The 19,946-nt window shown below is 43.8% G+C and overlaps 1 protein-coding gene across 4 annotated transcripts in view; it reads left to right on the plus strand.

The window, feature by feature from the left end:
- The window catches only part of camkk1a (calcium/calmodulin-dependent protein kinase kinase 1, alpha a), a 137,701-nt gene that overhangs the window by 91,056 nt on the left and 26,699 nt on the right, over nt 1-19,946 (plus strand). For all 4 annotated transcript variants that reach the window (XM_024432640.2, XM_024432641.2, XM_024432639.2 and 1 more), the window contains exons 7-15: nt 151-187; nt 1,934-1,955; nt 6,527-6,615; nt 12,266-12,465; nt 14,064-14,117; nt 14,499-14,572; nt 15,499-15,586; nt 16,543-16,671; nt 16,840-16,943. In XM_024432640.2, the coding sequence (XP_024288408.1) occupies nt 151-187; nt 1,934-1,955; nt 6,527-6,615; nt 12,266-12,465; nt 14,064-14,117; nt 14,499-14,572; nt 15,499-15,586; nt 16,543-16,671; nt 16,840-16,943 (797 nt within the window). The remainder of the gene's footprint in view (nt 1-150; nt 188-1,933; nt 1,956-6,526; nt 6,616-12,265; nt 12,466-14,063; nt 14,118-14,498; nt 14,573-15,498; nt 15,587-16,542; nt 16,672-16,839; nt 16,944-19,946) is intronic.

The following is a 19,946-nucleotide window of genomic DNA, read 5'->3' on the forward strand; positions in this document are numbered from 1 at the left end:
ATATACAGTAATATAATAGTATTCTGATTAGTCAGTCCTGATTGAAATGTATACATAATTAGTCATTATTGATAAAAATTCCCTTAACAAGGGTCTGTTGTGTATTCTATTATATGAGGTATTCCTGATGATGTGTTATCATTGTTGCAGGTGTTGGATGATCCTGCAGAGGACAACCTCCACATGGGTATGTACCTCACCAGACTGCTCTCTCCCGCTCTCTTGATGTGCACTTAATCTCCCATTGACATTAATGAATGATTTATGTGAGAGTCCAAGTTGAGCGTGCTTATCTCAAACTCTAAATCAGCCTGTTGCTGCCCTTAGCAGTTGGCATAGCTGACTCCATATGAACATGCTAAACTAGAGGACAGCTCATTAATGAAGCCCTTACCACAAATTCTTAGAAAAAAGGTTTTGTCATTTGTCCCCATAGGAGAACCCTTTTTGGTTTCAAGTAGAACCCTTTAGCTGTGAAAGTGAAAGTGGTGAAAGGGTTTCACGTAGAACATTGTATTAGTAAAAGGGCTCCACTTGGAACCCCCTGAAAATATTTTCAGAGTGTTCTCCTATGGGGTCAATTGAAAAACCCTTTATGGTTCTAGGAAGAACCTTCTTTTCTACGAGTGAACCACAACTCCACAGGGTACATAGACTATGGCTGGATTCCTTCGACCAGTACTAGTAGGGAAAGGGGGATAACTAGTCAGTTGTACAACTGAATGCATTCAACTGAAATGTGCTTACCGCATTTAACCCATCCCCTCTGAATCAGAGAGGTCGGGGGGCTGCCTTAATCGGCTGACGAGGAACAGTGGGTTAACTGTCTTGCTCAGGGGCAGAATTACAGATTTTTAACTTGTCAGCTCTGGGATTCGATTCAGCAACCTTTCGGTTACTGGCCCAAGGTAGTAGGCATGGCAGTAGAAAGAAAGGCGGAATTAGGCATCCGAGTTCTAGAATATACTACAGTCTCTTTGACAAACATGTATGTACTGTACAGTGCATTTGAAAAGTATTCAGACCACTTTACTTTATCCACATTTTGTTATGTTACAGCCTTATTCTAAAATGGGTTAAATAGTTTTTTCCCCTGTAAAGCAAAAACAGCTTTTTTTTAAAACATTTTTGCAAAAAAAATAATGGAGTTGGTTGTCTTTATGGAAGGTTTTCCCATCTCCACTCTGGAGCTCTGTCGGAGTGACCATCGGGTTCTTGGTCACCTCCCTGACCAAGGCCCTTCTCTACCTATTGCTCAGTTTGGTCGGGCGGCCAGCTCTAGGCAGAGCCTTGGTGGTTCCAAACTTCTTCCATTTAAGAATGATGGAGGCCACTGTGTTCCTGGGGACCTTCAATGCTGCAGAAATGTTTTGGTACCCTTCCCCAGATCTGTGCCCCGACACAATCCTGTCTCGGAGCTCTACGGACAATTCCTTCGACGTCATGACTTGGTTTTTGCTCTGACATGCAATGTCAACTGTAGGTGTGTGCCTTTCCAAATCATGTCCAATCAATTGAATTTAACACAGGTGCACTCCAATCACGTTCTAGAAACATCTCAAGGATGATCAATGGAAACAGGATGCACCTGAGCTCAAGTTCGAGTGTAGCATTTCGCTACACTCGCATTAACATCTGCTAACCATGTGACCAATACAATTTGATTTGAGTCTCATAACAAAGGGTCTGAATACTTATGTAAATAGGTATTTCTGCATTGTTATTTTTAATACATTTGCAAAAATGTCTAAAACCTGTTTTCTCTTTGTCATTATGGGGTATTGTATGTAGATTGATGAGATGTTTTATTTATTTAATCAATTTTAGAATAAAGCTGTACGTAACAAAATGTGGAAAAAGGGAAGGGGTCTGAATACTTTCTGAATGCACCGTATGTAGACTGATGTGTTTCTCCTCTCTCCCTCTCCTGCAGTGTTTGATTTGATGCCAAAGGGGTGAGTAGCACTTTTTCCAACAATAATTACAGCCTGGTCCCCACCCCATCCTGGTCTCATAGACTAGACATGAACACGTGTACATGAACATGTACACGTACATTCAGGATACTTAAATTAGTATGATATGTTATGTTTGGTATGGTTACAAAAGACATATGGTTACTTATGCAAAAACAAAACTAAAGTGGATGGTCGGGGTGAATGTTTGGGGCATTAAATGGGAACATCTAGCAACCTGTAACGGATCTCGTCCTCCTCTTCTGAGGAGGAGAAGTGAAGGATCGGAGGACCAATTTTCAGAGTGGTAAGTGTTCATGATGTAATATTTAATGAACCAAACTGAACACTGAAATACAAAAAACAATCAAGTGAATTAACGAAAACCGAAACAGTCATGTCTGGCGACATACACAAAGACAGAAAACAAACACCCACGAAACACAGGTGGAAAAATGCTACCTAAGTATGATTCTCAATCAGACAACTAACGACACCTGCCACTGATTGAGAACCATACTAGGCCGAACACAGAAACCAACGTAGAAAAACAAACAGACTGCCCACCCCAACTCACGCCCTGACCATACTAAAACAAAGACAAAACAAAAGGAACTAAGGTCAGAACGTGACACAACCCAAAGGTTGCGAGTTTGAAACTTATGCTTTAGCTAATTTGCAACTTTTCAACTACTTACTACTTTTTAGCTACATTGCAACTGCTTAGCATGTTAGCTAACCCTTTCAATAACCTTAAATGTAACCGTTTTAGCTAACCCTTCCCCTAACCTTAACCATTTAACTTAACTCCTAAACTTATCCCAAACCTTAACACCAACCCCATAGCCTCGCTAACGTTAGCCAGCTAGCAAACATTAGCAACCTAGCCACATAGCAAAATTTGTAACATATCATAATTTTAGCAAATTCTGAACATATTGTATGTTTTGCTAATTCGTAACATATTGTACGTTTTGCGAATTCATAACATATAATACGAATTGTAATTCGTAACATCTCATACCAAATAGGTGATGGACTCCCACAAATGAATACATACCATATGAAATGTAATATATCACATTCTCGCACAGCCGCGAGCTGCCTACTGACACTAGCCTACCAGATGAGCAAAATGTCTTCTATGCGCGCTTCGAAGCAAGCAACACTGATGCATTCATAAGAGCACCAGCTGTTCCGGATGACTGTGTGATCACGCTCTCCATAGCCGATGTGAGTAAGACCTTTAAACAGGTCAACATTCTCAAGGCCGCAGGGCCAGATGGATTACCAGGACATTACTCCAAGCATGCTCTGACCAACTTGCAAGTGTCTTCACTGACATTTTCAACCTGTCCCTGACTGAGTCTGTAATACCAACATGTTTCAAACAGACCAGCATTGTTCCTGTGCCCAAGAACAAGAAGGTAACCTGCCTAAATGACTACCGACCCAGGGCACTCACATCTGTAGCCATGAAGTGCATCAACACCATTATCCCAGAAACCCTAGACCCACTCCAATTTGCATACTGCCCCAACAGATCCACAGATGACGCAATCTCTATTGCACTCCACAGTTTGCAGATGAGACAACAGTGGTAGGCCTGATCACCGACAACGATGAGACAGCCTATAGGGAGGTCAGAGACCTGGCAGTGTGGTAACAACCTCTCCCTCAACGTGATCAAGACAAAGGAAATTATCGTGGACTACAGGAAAAGGAGGGCTGAGCACTCACCCATTTTCATTGACAGGACTGAAGTGGAGCAGGTTGAGAGCTTCAAGTTCCTTGGTGTCCACATCAACAACAAACTATCATGGTCCAAACACACCAAGACAGTCATGATGAGGGCACCACAAGACCTATTCCCCCTCAAGAGACTGAAAAGATGTGGCATGGGTCCTAAGATCCTCAAAAAGTTATACAGCTGCTCCATCGAGAGCATCTTGACTGGTTGCATCACTGCCTGGTATGGCAACGGCTCTGCATCCATCCGTAAGGCGCTACAGAGGGTAGTGCGCACGGCCCAGTACATCGCTGGAGCCAAGCTTCCTGCCATCCAGGACCTCTATACCAGGCGGTGTCAGAGGAAGGCCCTAAAGATTGTCAAAGACTCCAGCCACCCTAGTCATAGGCATTGAACCCCCTGCATTTTTACGCTGCTGCTACTCTCTGTTTATTATCTATACATAGTCACTTTACCTACCTACATGTACATATTACCTTAATTACCTTGACCAACCTGTGCCCCCCGCGCATTGACTCTGTACCAGTACCCCCTGTATATAGACTCGTTACTGTTATTTTATTTGTATTTTTATTTATTTTTATTTTTGTTTTTTTCTTCTTTACTTCAGTTTATTTTAACTAAATACTTTCCTAACACTGATTTTTCTTTAAACTGCATTGTAAGTAAGCATTTCACTGTAAGGTTGATTTGATTTGAGTTAAGTGTGTGAATTGGACCATTTTCCTGTCCTGCTAAGCATTCAAAATTAAACCCAAAAGTACTTTTGATTTACATACAGAATAATATGAAATGCTCTGAGACCAGGTTGCCATCCCCTCTTCCCTTTTCCCCTCATCCCCCTTCTCCTCTCTTCAGTGTTCTCCTTCATTACTCAAAGCTGATGTAGTGCCTGTGTTTGTTCACTGAGCTCTCTCTCTCTCTCTCTCTCTCTCTCTCTCTCTCTCTCTCTCTCGGGATTCATTATGTGCTTATGTTTTACACTTGCCAGTTATTATCAGTGGTATTAGTACTGCACCAGTGTTTCTCTACACTTTCTGCCCCACTGGTTGGGCTCTGTTGGTTAACCCTTTCATGTCCAGTTAATAATTATACATCCCTTCCTGTAGAAAAATGGACCCAAAGACATTTTGGACCCATAGACGCTTTGGACACCAAAGACGCAAATGTAATATTAATATCAGCTATACTCTACGAAAGTCCCTCCTACTTCCTGGATTATGTCTCATATTGTTTTTGAATGAGATTCAAGAGTATTATCATCAAATGCATTAAAATGCTGTCATTTAAGATAAACAGTATGTTTAAAAAGTAAAACCTTTTGTGAATCCCATTCAAAAACAGTATGGGACATGATCCAGGAAGTAGGCAGGACTTTCACAGCACATTATCAGCTATTAGTAATACTATTCCCCTGTTTCTATCACAAAGAAGCCAATTTGATGTGAAGCTAACGGCTTTATGACATTATGAAGAAAACAGAAGAAATAGAGGTTGTCGCATGGGTTATTTCTGAATCAAGACATTTTGCTTCAATGGAAAGGAAACTTTTCCCAGCTAATCCACCTATTGCCTATTTAACTGTTACTCAGACAGAGAGGGGGAGAAGGAGAGGAGAGGAAAAGAATAAGGGGGGAGAGAGAGAGAGGAGAGGAGTGAGGTAGAGAGAGAAGTGAATATTTGATCTCCAGGGTAGGTACTGACCTTCCATTGCCAGACAGAGAACTGAGAGAAGTGGAAAGGTAAGGAGAGAGAAGGGGGAGAGGGAAGGGAGTGAGAGAGAGAGTGAGAGAATAGATCATTTAGTTTTTCTCAGTCTCGATATTTGTAATGGTCTATTTCTTCCCGGAGAGGAGATGGAAACGCAGTTTCCCTTTAACTTCAATTCCATTACTCCTTCTATCTATACACACTCAGGATATAGCCATTTAGTTGGAGTCATGTAATGAAATGGAGGACTTCAGACACATTTGAGTGTTGTAGCTAGCTGTCTGTCGAATAGCTGATTAGTGATTTGGTGGTTAAATCAAATCAAACTTTATTTGTCACATGCTCCGAATACAACAGGTGCATACTGTACTGTGAAATGCTTACTTACAAGCCCTTAACCAACAGTGCAGTTCAAGAAGAGTTAAGAAAATATTGACAAAATAAACAAAAGTATAAAATAATAATAAGTAACACAATAAAATGACAACAACGAGGCTACATACAGCGGGTACCGGTACCGAGTCTATGTGCGGGGGTACAGTTTAGTCGAGGTAATTTGTACATGTAGCTAGGGGTAAAGTGACTAAGCATAGATAATTAACACTGAGTAACAGACTGCAGCTATGTCTCTAGTCTCTACCATTTTCTGTACAGCATGGACAGATTGGTCATGTTCCATTTAAGCCCTGAATTAAATGAAGTCTTGTCTATGTGAGCAGGAGACATTGAGCTGTTACCGGTGGTGCTGTTTTGGTCCTTGATTTGACATGCCATTATTAGATGTTGGGTGCCAGTGACGTGGGAGGTTGTGTGGTTGTCTTGTGTAACAATATTGTTTGTACAATCTGCTCCAGAGTGTGCTTGGATTTGGATCTATATATACAAGCGGTATTCAAATGCCATATGGAATGGAACTAAAGTAGCTTAACCGGTATCCTCCCAGCGGTTAATGACAAAAAGATCTCTCTTTGTCTCCCTGCATCCCTGTCTCTCCATCTGTCTGTCTGTCTCTCTATCTGTCTCTATCCCTCTCTCTCTCTCTCTCTCTCTCTCTTTTTCTCTTGCTAACTCTCTCTGTGTGTTTGTGTGTTGGTTCCTGATGCGGTCCCAGTCCAGTGATGGAGGTCCCCACAGACAGCCCCTTCACTGAGGAGCAAACACGCCTCTACTTCAGAGACATTGTCCTGGGCATTGAGTACTGTGAGTACCAGCATCATACTCCTCCCTCTCCTCTCCTCTCCTCTTCCTCCCCTCTTCCTCCCTTACTGCTCCTCCACCCCTCCTTGCCTCTACTTGAGAGAGATCGTTCTCGATATCCTGGGCATGGAGCGCTGTAAGGACCCACATACCTGTATACATGATTGTAGGTACCATCCGAGGGTCTCGCTCTGAGCTACCAGACTAACCCACTACCCTCATATCAATCTCAGTGGAGAGGCAAGCCAGACACCACCACTGCCTCCATTAAACTGAACAGCATTGAACAGTGTGCCTGGTAGACTTCCGATTCCATTTCCCCCCTCTTTGTGTTTTCCACTCATCCCTCATCTATCTCCCATCCAGCCACAGTATGTTTAGGTCCCAAAGGGCTTCTCTGTTCTGGTGTGTCACACACAATCTCCCCTCAGCGCCATTGAGCTCATAACCAATTAGGGCTTTTCTAAGGCCATTTTAGCCTGAGTGTGGTCTGGCTCACAGGGCTATGAGCACAATCAGTACATCAATAGGTAAACTGTACTGTAGTAGCGTTGTAGAGAATGGGCTACGTAGGAAGTGTATGCTCTCTATACAGTAGGGAAATTTGGTTTGGTTTGTTATTGTAAATGTTATGATTGGGTGTATGGGTTTGTTGTTGGTCTCTGTTTATGTACAAGCATGTGGAAATTCATTTCCTTCTTGGAGGACAATATAATCCAATCTAATGTGCTCTGTAGGCTTCTGTAGAAGCATGGCAAAGCTTGGGCTACACTCTTAGAAAAAAAGGTACTATCTAGAAGGGTTCTTCGGCAGTCGCCACAGGAGAACCAACCCTTTGAATAACCCTTTTTGGTTCCAGGTAGAACCAAAAACTAGCTCCTGTTTGATCTCATTACTAACTCAAACACTTAATCTGAAAAAATGACAAGTTAATTAGTGGGTAATGGTGATTTCAGAAACAAAGTGGAACGACCAAAAACATAGGCTACATTTGTTGCATTACAACCAGTAATTTAAGTAGATTTTTATTTGGATTTCATGTAATGAACATACACAAAATAGTCCAAATTGGTGAACTGAAATGAAAAAAATTACTTGTTTTCAAAAAAAAGTAAAACATTTTAAACGGAAAAGTGGTGCGTGCATATGTATTCACGCCCTAAATAAGATCTGGTGCAACAATTACCTTCAGAAGTTACATAATTAGTAGGTTTGCACACAGGTGGACTTTATTTAAGTGTCACATGATCTGTCACATATAGTTTATATTACACCAGTTCTGAAAGGCCCCAAAGACTGCAACATCCCTAAGCAAGGGGCACCACCAAGCAAGCTGCACTATGAAGACCAAGGAGCTCTCCAAACAGGTCAGGGACAAAGTTGTGGAGAAGTACAGATCAGGGTTGTGTTATAAACAATATCAGTAACATCCCACGGAGCACCATTAAATCCATTATTTAAAAATGTAAAGAATATGGCACCACAACAAACCTGCCAATAAAGGGCCGCCCATCAAAACTCAGGGACCAGGCAAGGAGGGCATTAATAATAGAGGCAACAAAGAGACCAAGGATAACCTTGAAGGTGCTGCAAAGCTCCACAGCGGAGATTGGAGTATCTGACTATAGGACCTTTTAAGCCGTACACTCCACAGAGCTGGGCTTTTACGGAAGAGTGGACATAAAAAAGCAAGTGAACACGTTTGGTGTTCACCAAAAGGCATGTGGGAGACTCCCCAAACATATGGAAGAAGGTACTCTGGTCAGATGAGACTAAAATTGAGCTTTTTGGACATCAAGGAAAACGCAATGTCTGGCGCAAACCCAGCACCTGTCATCACCCCTGAGAACAACATCCCACAGTGAAGCATGGTGGTGGCAGCATCATGCCGTGGGGATGTTTTTCATCGGCAGGGACTGGGAAACTGGTCAGAATTGAAGGAATGATGGATGGCGCTAAATACAGTGAAATTCTTGAGGGAAACCTGTTTCAGTCTTCCAGAGATTTGAGACTGGGACGGCAGTTCACCTTCCAGCAGGACAATGACCCTAAGCATACTGCTAAAGCAACACTCGTGTGGTTTAAGGGGAAACATTTAAATGTCTTGGAATGGCCTAGTCAATGCCCAGAACTCAATCCAAATGAGAATCTGTGGTATGACTTAAAGATTGCTGTACACCAGCAGAAGCCATCCAACTTGAAGGAGCTGGAGCAGTTTTGTCTTGAAGAATGGGCAAAAATCCCAGTGGCTAGATGTGCCAAGCTTATAGAGACATTCCCCAAGAGACATGCAGCTGTAATTGCTGCAAAAGGTGACTCTACAAAGTATCGACTTTGCCGGTGTGAATAGTTTTTTTTTTTTTTGTCTTATTTCTTGTTTGTTTAACAATATCAAATATTTTGCATTTTCAAAGTGGTAGGCGTGTTGTGTAAATCAAATGATACAATCCCCCCCAAAAATCCCTCTTCATTTTAATTTCAGGTTGTAACAGAATAGGAAAATTGCAAGGGGGGTGAATACTTTAGCATGCCACTGTATCTAAATACGTATCGAATCATCTTGAAAGGGAAAGATGCACATCCCTAGGTAGGTACAGTGGGGCAAAAAAGTATTTAGTCAACCACCAATTGTTCAAGTTCTCCCACTTAAAAATATGAGAGAGGCCTGTAATTTTCATCATAGGTACACTTCAACTATGACAGACAAAATTAGAAGAAAACAATCCAGAAAATCACATTGTAGGATTTTTAATGAATTTATTTGCAAATTATGGTGGAAAATAAGTATTTGGTCACCTACAAACAAGCAAGATTTCTGGCTCTCACTGACCTGTAACAACTTCTTTAAGAGGTTCCTCTGTCCTCCACTCATTACCTTTATTAATGGCACCTGTTTGAACTTGTTATCAGTATAAAAGACACCTGTCCACAACCTCAAACAGTCACACTCCAAACTCCACTATGGCCAAGACCAAAGAGCTGTCAAAGGACACCAGAAACAAAATTGTAGACCTGCACCAGGCTGGGAAGACTGAATCTGCAATAGGTAAGCAGCTTGGTTTGAAGAAATCAACTGTGGGAGCAATTATTAGGAAATGGAAGACATACAAGACCACTGATAATCTCCCTCGATCTGGGGCTCCACGCAAGATCTCACCCCGTGGGGTGAAAATGATCACAAGAACGGTGAGCAAAAATCCCAGAACCACACGGTGGGACCTAGTGAATGACCTGCAGAGAGCTGGGACCAAAGTAACAAAGTAACAAAGCCTACCATCATTAACACACTACGCCGCCAGGGACTCAAATCCTGCAGTGACAGACGTGTCCCCCTGCTTAAGCCAGTACATGTCCAGGCCCGTCTGAAGTTTGCTAGAGAACATTTGGATGATCCAGAAGAAGATTCTGAGAATGTCATATGGTCAGATGAAACCAAAATATAACTTTTTTGTAAAAACTCAACTCGCCGTGTTTGAAGGACAAAGAATGCTTAGTTGCATCCAAAGAACACCATACCTACTGTGAAGCATGGGGGTGGAAACCTCATGCTTTGGGGCTGTTTTTCTGCAAAGGGATCAGGACGACTGATCCGTGTAAAGGAAAGAATGAATGGGGCCGTGTATCGTGAGATTTTGAGTGAAAACCTCCTTCCATCAGCAAGGGCATTGAAGATGAAACATGGCTGGGTCTTTCAGCATGACAATGATCCTAAACACACCACCCGGGCAACGAAGGAGTGGCTTCGTAAGAAGCATTTCAAGGTCCTGGAGTGGCCTAGCCAGTCTCCAGATCTCAACCCCATAGAAAATCTTTGGAGGGAGTTGAAAGTCCGTGTTGCCCAGCAACAGCCCCAAAACATCACTGCTCTAGAGGAGATTCCTCTAGAGGAATGGGCCAAAAGACCAGCAACAGTGTACTTATTTTCCACCATAATTTGTAAATAAATTAATTACAAATTCTACAATGTGATTTTCTGGATTTTTTTTTCTCATTTTGTCTGTCATAGTTGAAGTGTACCTATGATGAAAATTACAGGCCTCTCTCGTCTTTTTAAGTGGGAGAACTTGCACAATTGGTGGCTGAGCCGTGACTACCGAAAGGTCACTGGTTTGAGTCCATGAGCCAACTACGTAAAACATCTGTCGGTGTGCCTTTGAGTAAGGCACTTAACCCTAATTGCTCTTGTAAGTTGCTTGGGATAAGAGTATCTGCCAAATGACTAAAATGTATAATGAGTAAGTTGTCTTTCTATTTGCCTGGTATTAGAAGTAGAGGAGCTCCTGTCTCCTGATTCTGCCTCTTCGACCCTACTCTGCTCCCGTTCTTATGACTTGCACTTTCTTCCCAGCTGGCTCGGCCCTCCTCTCCTGCCCTACCTTCCTGACCTTTTTCTCTTTCCAGATGAAATCCTGCAACTAGTGAAGTCCGGCTGCCCAACAACCTACCCACTCGACCCCAACCCCTCCTTCTCCAGACCATCTCTGGAGACCTTCTCATGTTCCTCATCAACTCATCCCTGACCACTGGCTGCATCCCCTCTCACTTCAAAATAGCCAGAGTAGCCATTCCCCTCCTCAAGAAAACAACACTCGACCCATCTGACGTCAAAAAATGACACTGGTATCCCATCTTTCTTTTCCTTCCAAAACACTTGAGCATCCTGTCTCGGACCAACTCTCTCGCTATCTCTCTCAGAACGATCTTCTTGACCGGAACCAGGCTTCAAGACGGGATTCACTCAACTGAGACTTTGCACCTCTATATCCCGGAGGCTCTCCACACTGCCAATTATGACTCTCTCCGCATGTTCTCATCCTCCTACATCTATCCGCTGCCTTCGACACCATGAACCATCAAATCCTGCTCTACACCCTCTCAGGGCTGGGCGTCTCAGGCTCTACACACTCTTGGATTGCATCCTACCTGGCAGGCCAGTCCTACCAGGTGATGTGGGGAGGATCTCTGTCTGCACCACGTACTCTCACTACTGGTGTCCCCCAGGGCTCGGTTGGTGGCCCTCTCCTCTTCTCTCTATACACCAAGTCACTCAGCTCCGTCATATCCTCACACGGTTACTTCTATCGTTGCTATGCGGTGTTCAACCTTCCCAAGTTCTCCCATGTCACCCCGCACACTCCACTGGGTCCAGTCGAAGCTCGCATCCACTACAAGACCATAGTACTTGCCTACGGAGCAGCAAGAGGAACTGCCCCTCCCTACCTTCAGGCTATACTCAAACCCTACACCCCAACCCGAGTACTCCGTTCTGCCACCTCTGGTCTCTTGGCAGCTCCCGCTCATCCCAGTCAAAGCTCTTCTCTGTCCTGGCACCCCAATGATGGAACCAGCTTCACTCTGAAGCTAGGACAACAGAGTCCCTGTCCGTCTTCAGAAAAACATCTGAAACCCTACCTACCTCTTCAAAGAGTACTTCATGAAAGGCAAAAAATACTGCCTTTCGTGAAGTAACACTCACACTTTCCCCCCTTACTAGCATTGCCCTGCAATTTTCTGACCACAGAAAATGCTGTATCTTTGCCAAATCATAATGGTCAGGTGCAGGCCCATGGAATACTAAGTTCTACAAGGTGCTATTTTGCTAGAATACCCTGTAAAATGCCTATCTCTCGTTCTCTCTCTCCATTCTCCTCAGTGCACTACCAGAAGATTGTCCACCGGGACATCAAGCCTGCTAACGTGCTGCTGGGGGATGACGGCCATGTGAAGATTGCTGATTTTGGGGTCAGTAACCAGTTTGAGGGCAACGATGCCCTGCTCTCCTCTACGGCTGGGACTCCTGCTTTCATGGCCCCAGAGACCCTGTCAGATATCCACCAGAGCTTCAGTGGAAAGGTATGGTCAAAGAGCGTGTGTGTGTGTGTGTGTGTGTGTGTGTGTGTGCGTGTGTGTGCTTTCTCGTTGCAGTACAATATTTTTGCTAACATGGGGAATGTATATTTCCCAGGCTGTTTATATAGAGCTGTGGATGTTCAAGGGTTGGCAGCATCGTTTGCAGTAGATGTTGGCCTGTAGCCAGCCGAGCCGTTGGAACAGGCTGAGGAACAGGAGGCAAAACAGGAGGAAGAGGAATAAAAACCATGAAATTGAAATGAGCCGCCGCCAGTCAAAGTGGAGCAGAGAGGAGAGCGGTGGGTGAGGAGAGGGGAGGGGAGGATAGGAGAAGAGAGGGGAGGAGATGAGAGCATTTGTGGGGCCAACGATGCCAGGAGGAAGCCTACCTCTCTCCCTCCTTCTCTCTCTATCTCTCTCTCTTTCCGTGTCCCTCCCTGCATACTTTAGCAACAAGCGTCAGGCAGCGAGACAAGAGGAGAGGAAAGGAGGAGAGGAGAGAGCAGAGCAGAGTCCATCACTAGGCAGCACAACACAGCATCTTTGTGCTGCTCTGACTGACAGCTCATCTCTTTGGGCTTCTATTTAATCAGCCCACCCGCTTTATATAAGATAACTAATTCATTTTCAGGCCTTTTTCTGGATAATCCCCAAATGGCCGTTTGATTTGATGGGTTTGGTCACGGACAGGAAGACCCTGCCTGCAACTGAGAACTTGGAACAGAAAATTGCACGACAGGCAAAACTGTCAGCAGAGTATGAACTGGGTAGGAGACAAGTGCTCTAGGCCACTAGCCTTCCTTTTGTCTGTCTTCAGGGAACATGTGCTGTACAAGTGCCACTCCTGTTCTGATTTGTCAAGTAGTCCCCGAGCCTTGTGTGAGAGCAAACATTGTATCATTGACGTCTGCTAATTCTATACTCAGCAGCAAAACACAATCTAAATTATTTGATTTCAGTGGACGATGTTTAAAAGCACACAAAACAAAAGGCACTCTCTCAGTCGCTCTGAAATTGCAGTAGCCTGTCTGTATCTGTATAGAAGAGATTGGCTGTGCAGTGCTCTAATGGGCCATGTGAAAGAGTGGCTGGGGTCAGAGGGCAGGGTTTATCAATCATAGTGCCAGCCGGGCCAGCCAGTAAGCAAGCCAAGCAGGCAGAGAGAGAGAGTGTCCTGGTCAGTCAGTGTGCTGCACATTGGAACCCAGCTGTTAGATCGAGGGCAGAGAGATAGGGAGGGGGGTGAAGAGAGAGAGAGCAAGGCAGGAATGAGACTGATGGATGGCTGCAGGCTGAGGCTCGATTGGCTCTCTGATTCTGTTTCTTATCTGATTGCCCTGCAAAGGTCCCTAGAGATACACTCGTTGGGCTGATAGTGGACTTGGAAAGTGGTATTAGCGGTGTGTCTGTGTGTGTGGGTGTGTGTATTTGTGTGTGCTTGAGTGCTTGTCTATCTGCCTGTATCTACCTGTCTGTGTCTTTTTGTGTCTGTCTGTCAGTCTGTATGTCTGTCTGTGTCATCTTATTCTGAGTCTATGAGTCTGTGTCTCTGTGTTCACTGGTACAGCTCCTCTTACCGTTTGACTGCTATTGTTTTTCAGGCATTGGATGTATGGGCCATGGGAGTGACTGTCTACTGCTTTGTGTTTGGGAAGGTAAGCAAGCCAGCTGATTTCTGTGTCCATTTTCTCTTCTTTTCACTACTTCCCAGCCTGCCACCAAACATTATTTTTTTCAGTGACATTCTATGGGAGAAGTGGTGGAAGAGGGGTTTTTCCTATGTATAGATAGTTATGAGTCTCTATCACAGCTGGCCCCTCTGTATATAACTTCTCACAGACGTCTAATGGAACAGTGGAACATTTAGCATTTCATTTTAGTGCAGTCTGGTGCACATCATATTTATGCTCTTACCTAGGAATAGAGATTTGTTTTGCCCCAAGATGTTCTTAGAATTTTAATTATAACTTATAACGCTCACTTTTTTTTAACCTCTCCTCATCTGTCCTCTCCTCTTTTCGCTTTTCAACTTGCAGTGTCCGTTCATTGATGAATACATCCTGGTTCTACACAATAAGATCAGGACTAAATGTGTGGAGTTCCCAGAGTCGTAAGTCTCTCTTTTTCTCTCTCTGTCCCATTACTCCATCACCCCTCCGTCCTCTTTATTAAATGAGACAGACTTGATGTTCCAGACATCCCAGAGTTGAAACCGACGCTGCCAACTTAGCTGTTGCTCAGAGGAGTCACTCTCACACAAGCACACACACCCTTCAAAAGTATGGTGATGTTCCTAGTGTTCTGTCAACTGAATGTGATAAAAAAAATACAGATCCTCTGAAGCCAAACCGGAGTGTCAGTAGTGGTTACCTGCAGACTGTAACACTCACTCCCAGTCTCCTCTCTCCTCTTCTCTCCTTCTCTCTCATTCACTCTATCCTCTTATCTCCTTCACTCTCTGAAAAAACACCCAATGCCAGACAAAAAGTAGCCTGGAGGCAAATTCTAATTCTCTGTGTCCGGTATAGGCGAGAAAGAAAGAAGAAGAGTGAGATAAAAACAGACGGGAGAGGGAGACAGAGGAGCACAGCGAAACAGAGAGAGCGAGAGTGTCAGCTGGAGTATGTGTGGGGAAGACATGTAATCTTGTCATCCCCAGCCTAATGAAATAGTCTCCCTGTCTGTGTAGGACATGTAATCTTGTCATCCCCAGCTTAATGAAATAGTCTCTGTGCATGCGTGCGTGCATCTGGTGTGGACCCTTAGCTGTTCTGTGTGGGAAGATAGCATGCTGTTCCCCAGTCCTCCTAACACAACAACATCACATTACATAACGGGCTCATCTCAATGCAAACACCTTACAACAACACTGCCTGGGTTAGCTTAGCTACCACCACTGTCATTATTTAAGACGGATACTGTTGGAGGATTTTTACCTCTGTTCATTGTTTACGTGATCAATAACTGCTGTTAACAGAACTGTCGAAACCCCCCCCGATCGCTGTGTATCTGACCTCTGTGTCTGTGTTCTTGTAGGCCAGAGATCAGTGAGGAGTTGAAGACTCTTATCCTGAAAATGTTGGACAAAAACCCTGACACCAGGATCACCATACCTGAGATCAAGGTGAGGGGAGGAGGAACCAGTCCAGGGCTCCACCGTCATCCCCCTTACTTAGACGAATGGTACTGTAGGAGGTTACTTGCATAAGGTAGTTTCAATGGGACTCATTAACAGGCAGTGCTGAATGGGTCATGAACATGACTGAACGTGTTCTCCCAGTAGGTTGCCAGATCAACAGCTGTCCTTAGTGTTAAAGATCACACACAAGTGCAAGTAAGCGAAGTCCCAAAACTAAAGGTGAAGGCTGAATCCTCTCTCCCTACGAGTTCTAACTTGTAATCTGATCTGTTGTCAGCGGATCATCTCTCTCCAGGGGCTATGTGTGGGTGTGGGTATGGCCTCCAGTTCCTCCATCTCCTCATCAGAAAAGAGCCACTGCTCGTCAGAGTTCCCATGTTGCCTCATCTGTGGAGGCGCCACGACCTCTTCCTGTTCTTCAGCAGTGTCCTCAGAGTCAGACCAGGCCTTTATTTTCTGTACCACTGGGTGCATGCGGGCCTCTCTCTCAATGTCGGCCCTCCGCATCAGCTCCCTATATTAGAAGGCTTGAAGCTGGCAGAAGTACTCATAAAAGGGCTGGATGTTGTGCTGGAGCATAGACATAAATGTGGATATGTACAGTTGAAGTCGAAAGTTAACATACGCTTAGGTTTGAGTCATTAAAACTCTGGTCAAACTCTGGCCAATAGATGATTTCGATAGTTATTCCCCCTCTCTCTGCTAGGCTTTCTGAGTGCTTTGTCTTTTTGCTTTTCTCTGTGTTTTTGTCCTGTTCCATCATTCCAGGAAGCCTTATTAGGTTGTCTTATCATCCACATCTCCAGTAATTATTTGACAAGGATCTTACAGTACCTTTAGATTCTTCTGCATGGGCATATCTCTCATGGTAGGATTTGTCCAGTTGTGCCCAAGCACATACCATATCATTGTGACATTCTGGTTGTGTGTGTCTCCGTCAGTTGGACCCGTGGGTGACCCAGGATGGTTGTGATCCTCTGCCTCTAGAGGAGGACCACTGCAGTGTGGTGGAGGTCACTGAAGAGGAGGTGCAGAACTCTGTCAAGTTTGTCCCCAGCCTGTCCACCGTGGTAAGGAGTCTGAAGTGTGTGTATGCATGCCTTTGTGTCTGCCTGCCTTCATGGACGTACAAACATGTGTTTGTGTGGTCATGGGTCTGTGTGTGCGTGTGCACGTCTGTGTGTGAATCATCTGATTCTAAGACCTGTGTGTGTGTGTGTTGTGTGTATGTGTTTCAGATCCTGGTGAAGGCCATGCTGCGCAAGAGATCCTTCAGTAACCCCTATGAGTGTCCCAGGAGTAGAGCGGAGAGGTCCATGTCTGCACCTAGCAACCTGCTCATGTGAGTAGTACAGCTCAAACACCCAAACTGCCAAGTTATCAGTCACCCACCAATAATATCTCTTCTATGACTTACACGCCCAATAACAGAAATTACATGGAGCCTATTTTGTCGGCTGATATTAGGCTTTTACAGATGTACTGTATTTGTATTGGCGTAAACAAAAAAAGAAGGATTGATCTAAGATGTGTAGAAAATGCTCGGAAAAAAGCTATTCTTTGTAGAATTGTACTTTTTTTTCACATTTCATTATTTGTCCTGGAGTGGGTGCTCTTTACATGGCTATAAGCTTATCTTGCCTTGGCGCCCTACAGCAAGACTGAATACTATCACCCAACACAACTACACTAGTAGGAGATGAGAGTGAACTACTGTGAACTAGCTGTTACTGTTTCTATGTGGAGTCCTGAGTTGACAGACGCTTGCCAGCTCAATAAAGTGACAGCAATGCGCACTGGCCATACACTTAAGCAATAGGGCACCTCGGGTGTTTGTGGTATATGGCTAAGGGCTGTTCTTACGCATGACGCAACGCGGAGTGCCTGGATACAGCCCTTAGCCGTGGTATATTGGCCATATACCACAAACCCCCGAGGTGCCTTATTGCTATTATAAACTGGTTACCAACGTAATTAGAACAGTAAAAATAAATGTTTTGCCATACCAGTGGTTTACTGTCTGATATACCACAGCTGTCAGCCAATCAGCATTCAGTACTCGAAGCACCCAGTTTATAATGTTACTTGAATTGTCACGGTAGGGTGTTGGGTGTCGTGACAATCAATGGATGCTATACCCAAATGTAAAGCAAGTATCGAGCTAATAACATTTGACTCTGTGGTAACGTTAACATTACAGCCCTTTAGTGTAGCCCTCGAAATCTGGTGTTATATTTTCTTTTTGCAAAGGGTATTCCCCAAGCTGTCACTAAATTGTTTTCAGAGACACAAAAACAACACAGCCGGTTACAAAGTAGAGCTTCGTAGTTACATTTTTGTGTATGGGTAGTCACTTGTCAGGGACTTCACTCATGCCGCCAAACTTACCCTAGTAAAACTGACTATCCTACTGATCCTCGATTTCGGCGATGTCATCTACAAAATAACTTCCAATACTCTACTCAGCAAATTGGATGCAGTCTATCACAGTGCCATCCGTTTTGTTACCAAAGCGCCTTATACCACCCACCACTGCGACCTGTATGCTCTAGTCGGCTGGCCCTCGCTACATATTCGCCAGACTCACTGGCTCCAGGTCATCTATAAGTCTATGCTAGGTAAAGCTCCGCCTTATCTTAGCTCACTGGTCACGATAACAACACCCACCCGTAGCACGCGCTCCAGCAGGTATATCTCACTGGTCATCCCCAAAGCCAACACCTCCTTTGGCAATCTTTCCTTCCAGTTCTCTGCTGCCAGTGACTGAAACAAATGTCAAAAATCGCAGAAGCTGTAGACTTACATTTCCCTCATTAACTTTAAACATCAGCTATCTGAGCAGCTAACCGATCGCTGCAGCTGTACATAGTCCATCTGTAAATAGCCCACCCATTCTACCTACCTCATCCCCATATTGTTTTTATTCACTTTGCTGCTCTTGTGCACACCAGTATCACTACTTACACACCATCTGCTCATCATCATCTGCTCATCTATCACTCCAGTGTTAATCTGCTAAATTGTAATTACTTTGCTACTATGGCCTATTTATTGCCTTACCTCCTCATGCCATTTGCACACACTGCATATAGACTTTCTTTTTTTTCTATTGTGTTATTGACTGTATGCTTGTTTATTCCATGGGTAACTCTGTGTTGTTGTTTCTGTCGCACTGCTTTGCTTTATCTTGGCCAGGTCGCAGTTGTAAATGAGAACTTGTTCTCAACTAGCTTACCTGGTTAAATAAAGGTGAAACAAAAAATGTAAAAAGTATCCAATTCACGTTTTTACACCCCCATCTAGCCCGCTAACTAGGGTTAGTACCCTCTTGGGATCCCTGGGACGACCCTACGCTAAACCCTAACCCTAACCAAAAATCGGTCCGATTCTTTTTGTTTTATCTAGCAGCACATGTTTGACACAGACACACATACTGCAATTAGCACACATCACTCACTCCTCCTATCCTCCTTATTGATCTTCTTCTTATTACAATTATTCATATTGTTATCATTATAATAATAAGTCATGTCATTATCATTAGTAGGCTTAGTAGACTAGTAGCCTTGTATCGAGCTGTAGGCCTAAGAGCATGCATTTTACAGTAGCCTAGGTATAGCTATACCTAAAACGTCCATTAATACATTTCAAGTCCCTAAAAATAGAAATCAACTCAGCAAGTCTATTGTCCTGCTTAAAGCCCATCAAGGGTGGATGGCTTGTTTTGTATTGCAACAATAGCTTGCCGAACGATTTACACCTGGCCCACAGATGAGGCATTGCCAGCTGTGAATTCTACTGGACACTTCAGACAACCAAAGTGAATGTGACTGTACATCAAATACTGCAATGGTAAAACTATCATTTTTGCCTGACATGATAACTTTGCCTCCTCTTAATTATTGCCTTAAATGTTGGCATGCATAACATTATTTAACCAATTCTGATATTTTGATATTCTGAATCATACAGTATTATGGAAGCAGAACACACTCGTCACTCTCTTTCAACAACTCTAAACTTTTGCATGCGCTCCAAAGGGATAACTTGAAATAAAAATATATAGATGAATGAAATAGTCGAAAGGAACATTTGATCATTTATTAGCCTAGTAGTTCTAAGTTTTCAGGCATACCATGTGAATTAGGCCTCATGTAAAATCATTGTAAAAAGCACAAAAGCCACTGTTGCATGTAGGTCTAGATTATTTATGGGTTGATTATATAGAAATCTCTAAACATTATTTGAACAACGCCAAAGCAAATGCCTCTCTATGGCACAGGAACCACTGACTCGCTGCCCTTTTCTATAATCAAGACACCTGCTGGTAACTCTTAACTTGAAC

Source organism: Oncorhynchus tshawytscha, linkage group LG09 (genome assembly GCF_018296145.1).
Source record: "Oncorhynchus tshawytscha isolate Ot180627B linkage group LG09, Otsh_v2.0, whole genome shotgun sequence".
Lineage (NCBI taxonomy): Eukaryota > Metazoa > Chordata > Actinopteri > Salmoniformes > Salmonidae > Oncorhynchus > Oncorhynchus tshawytscha.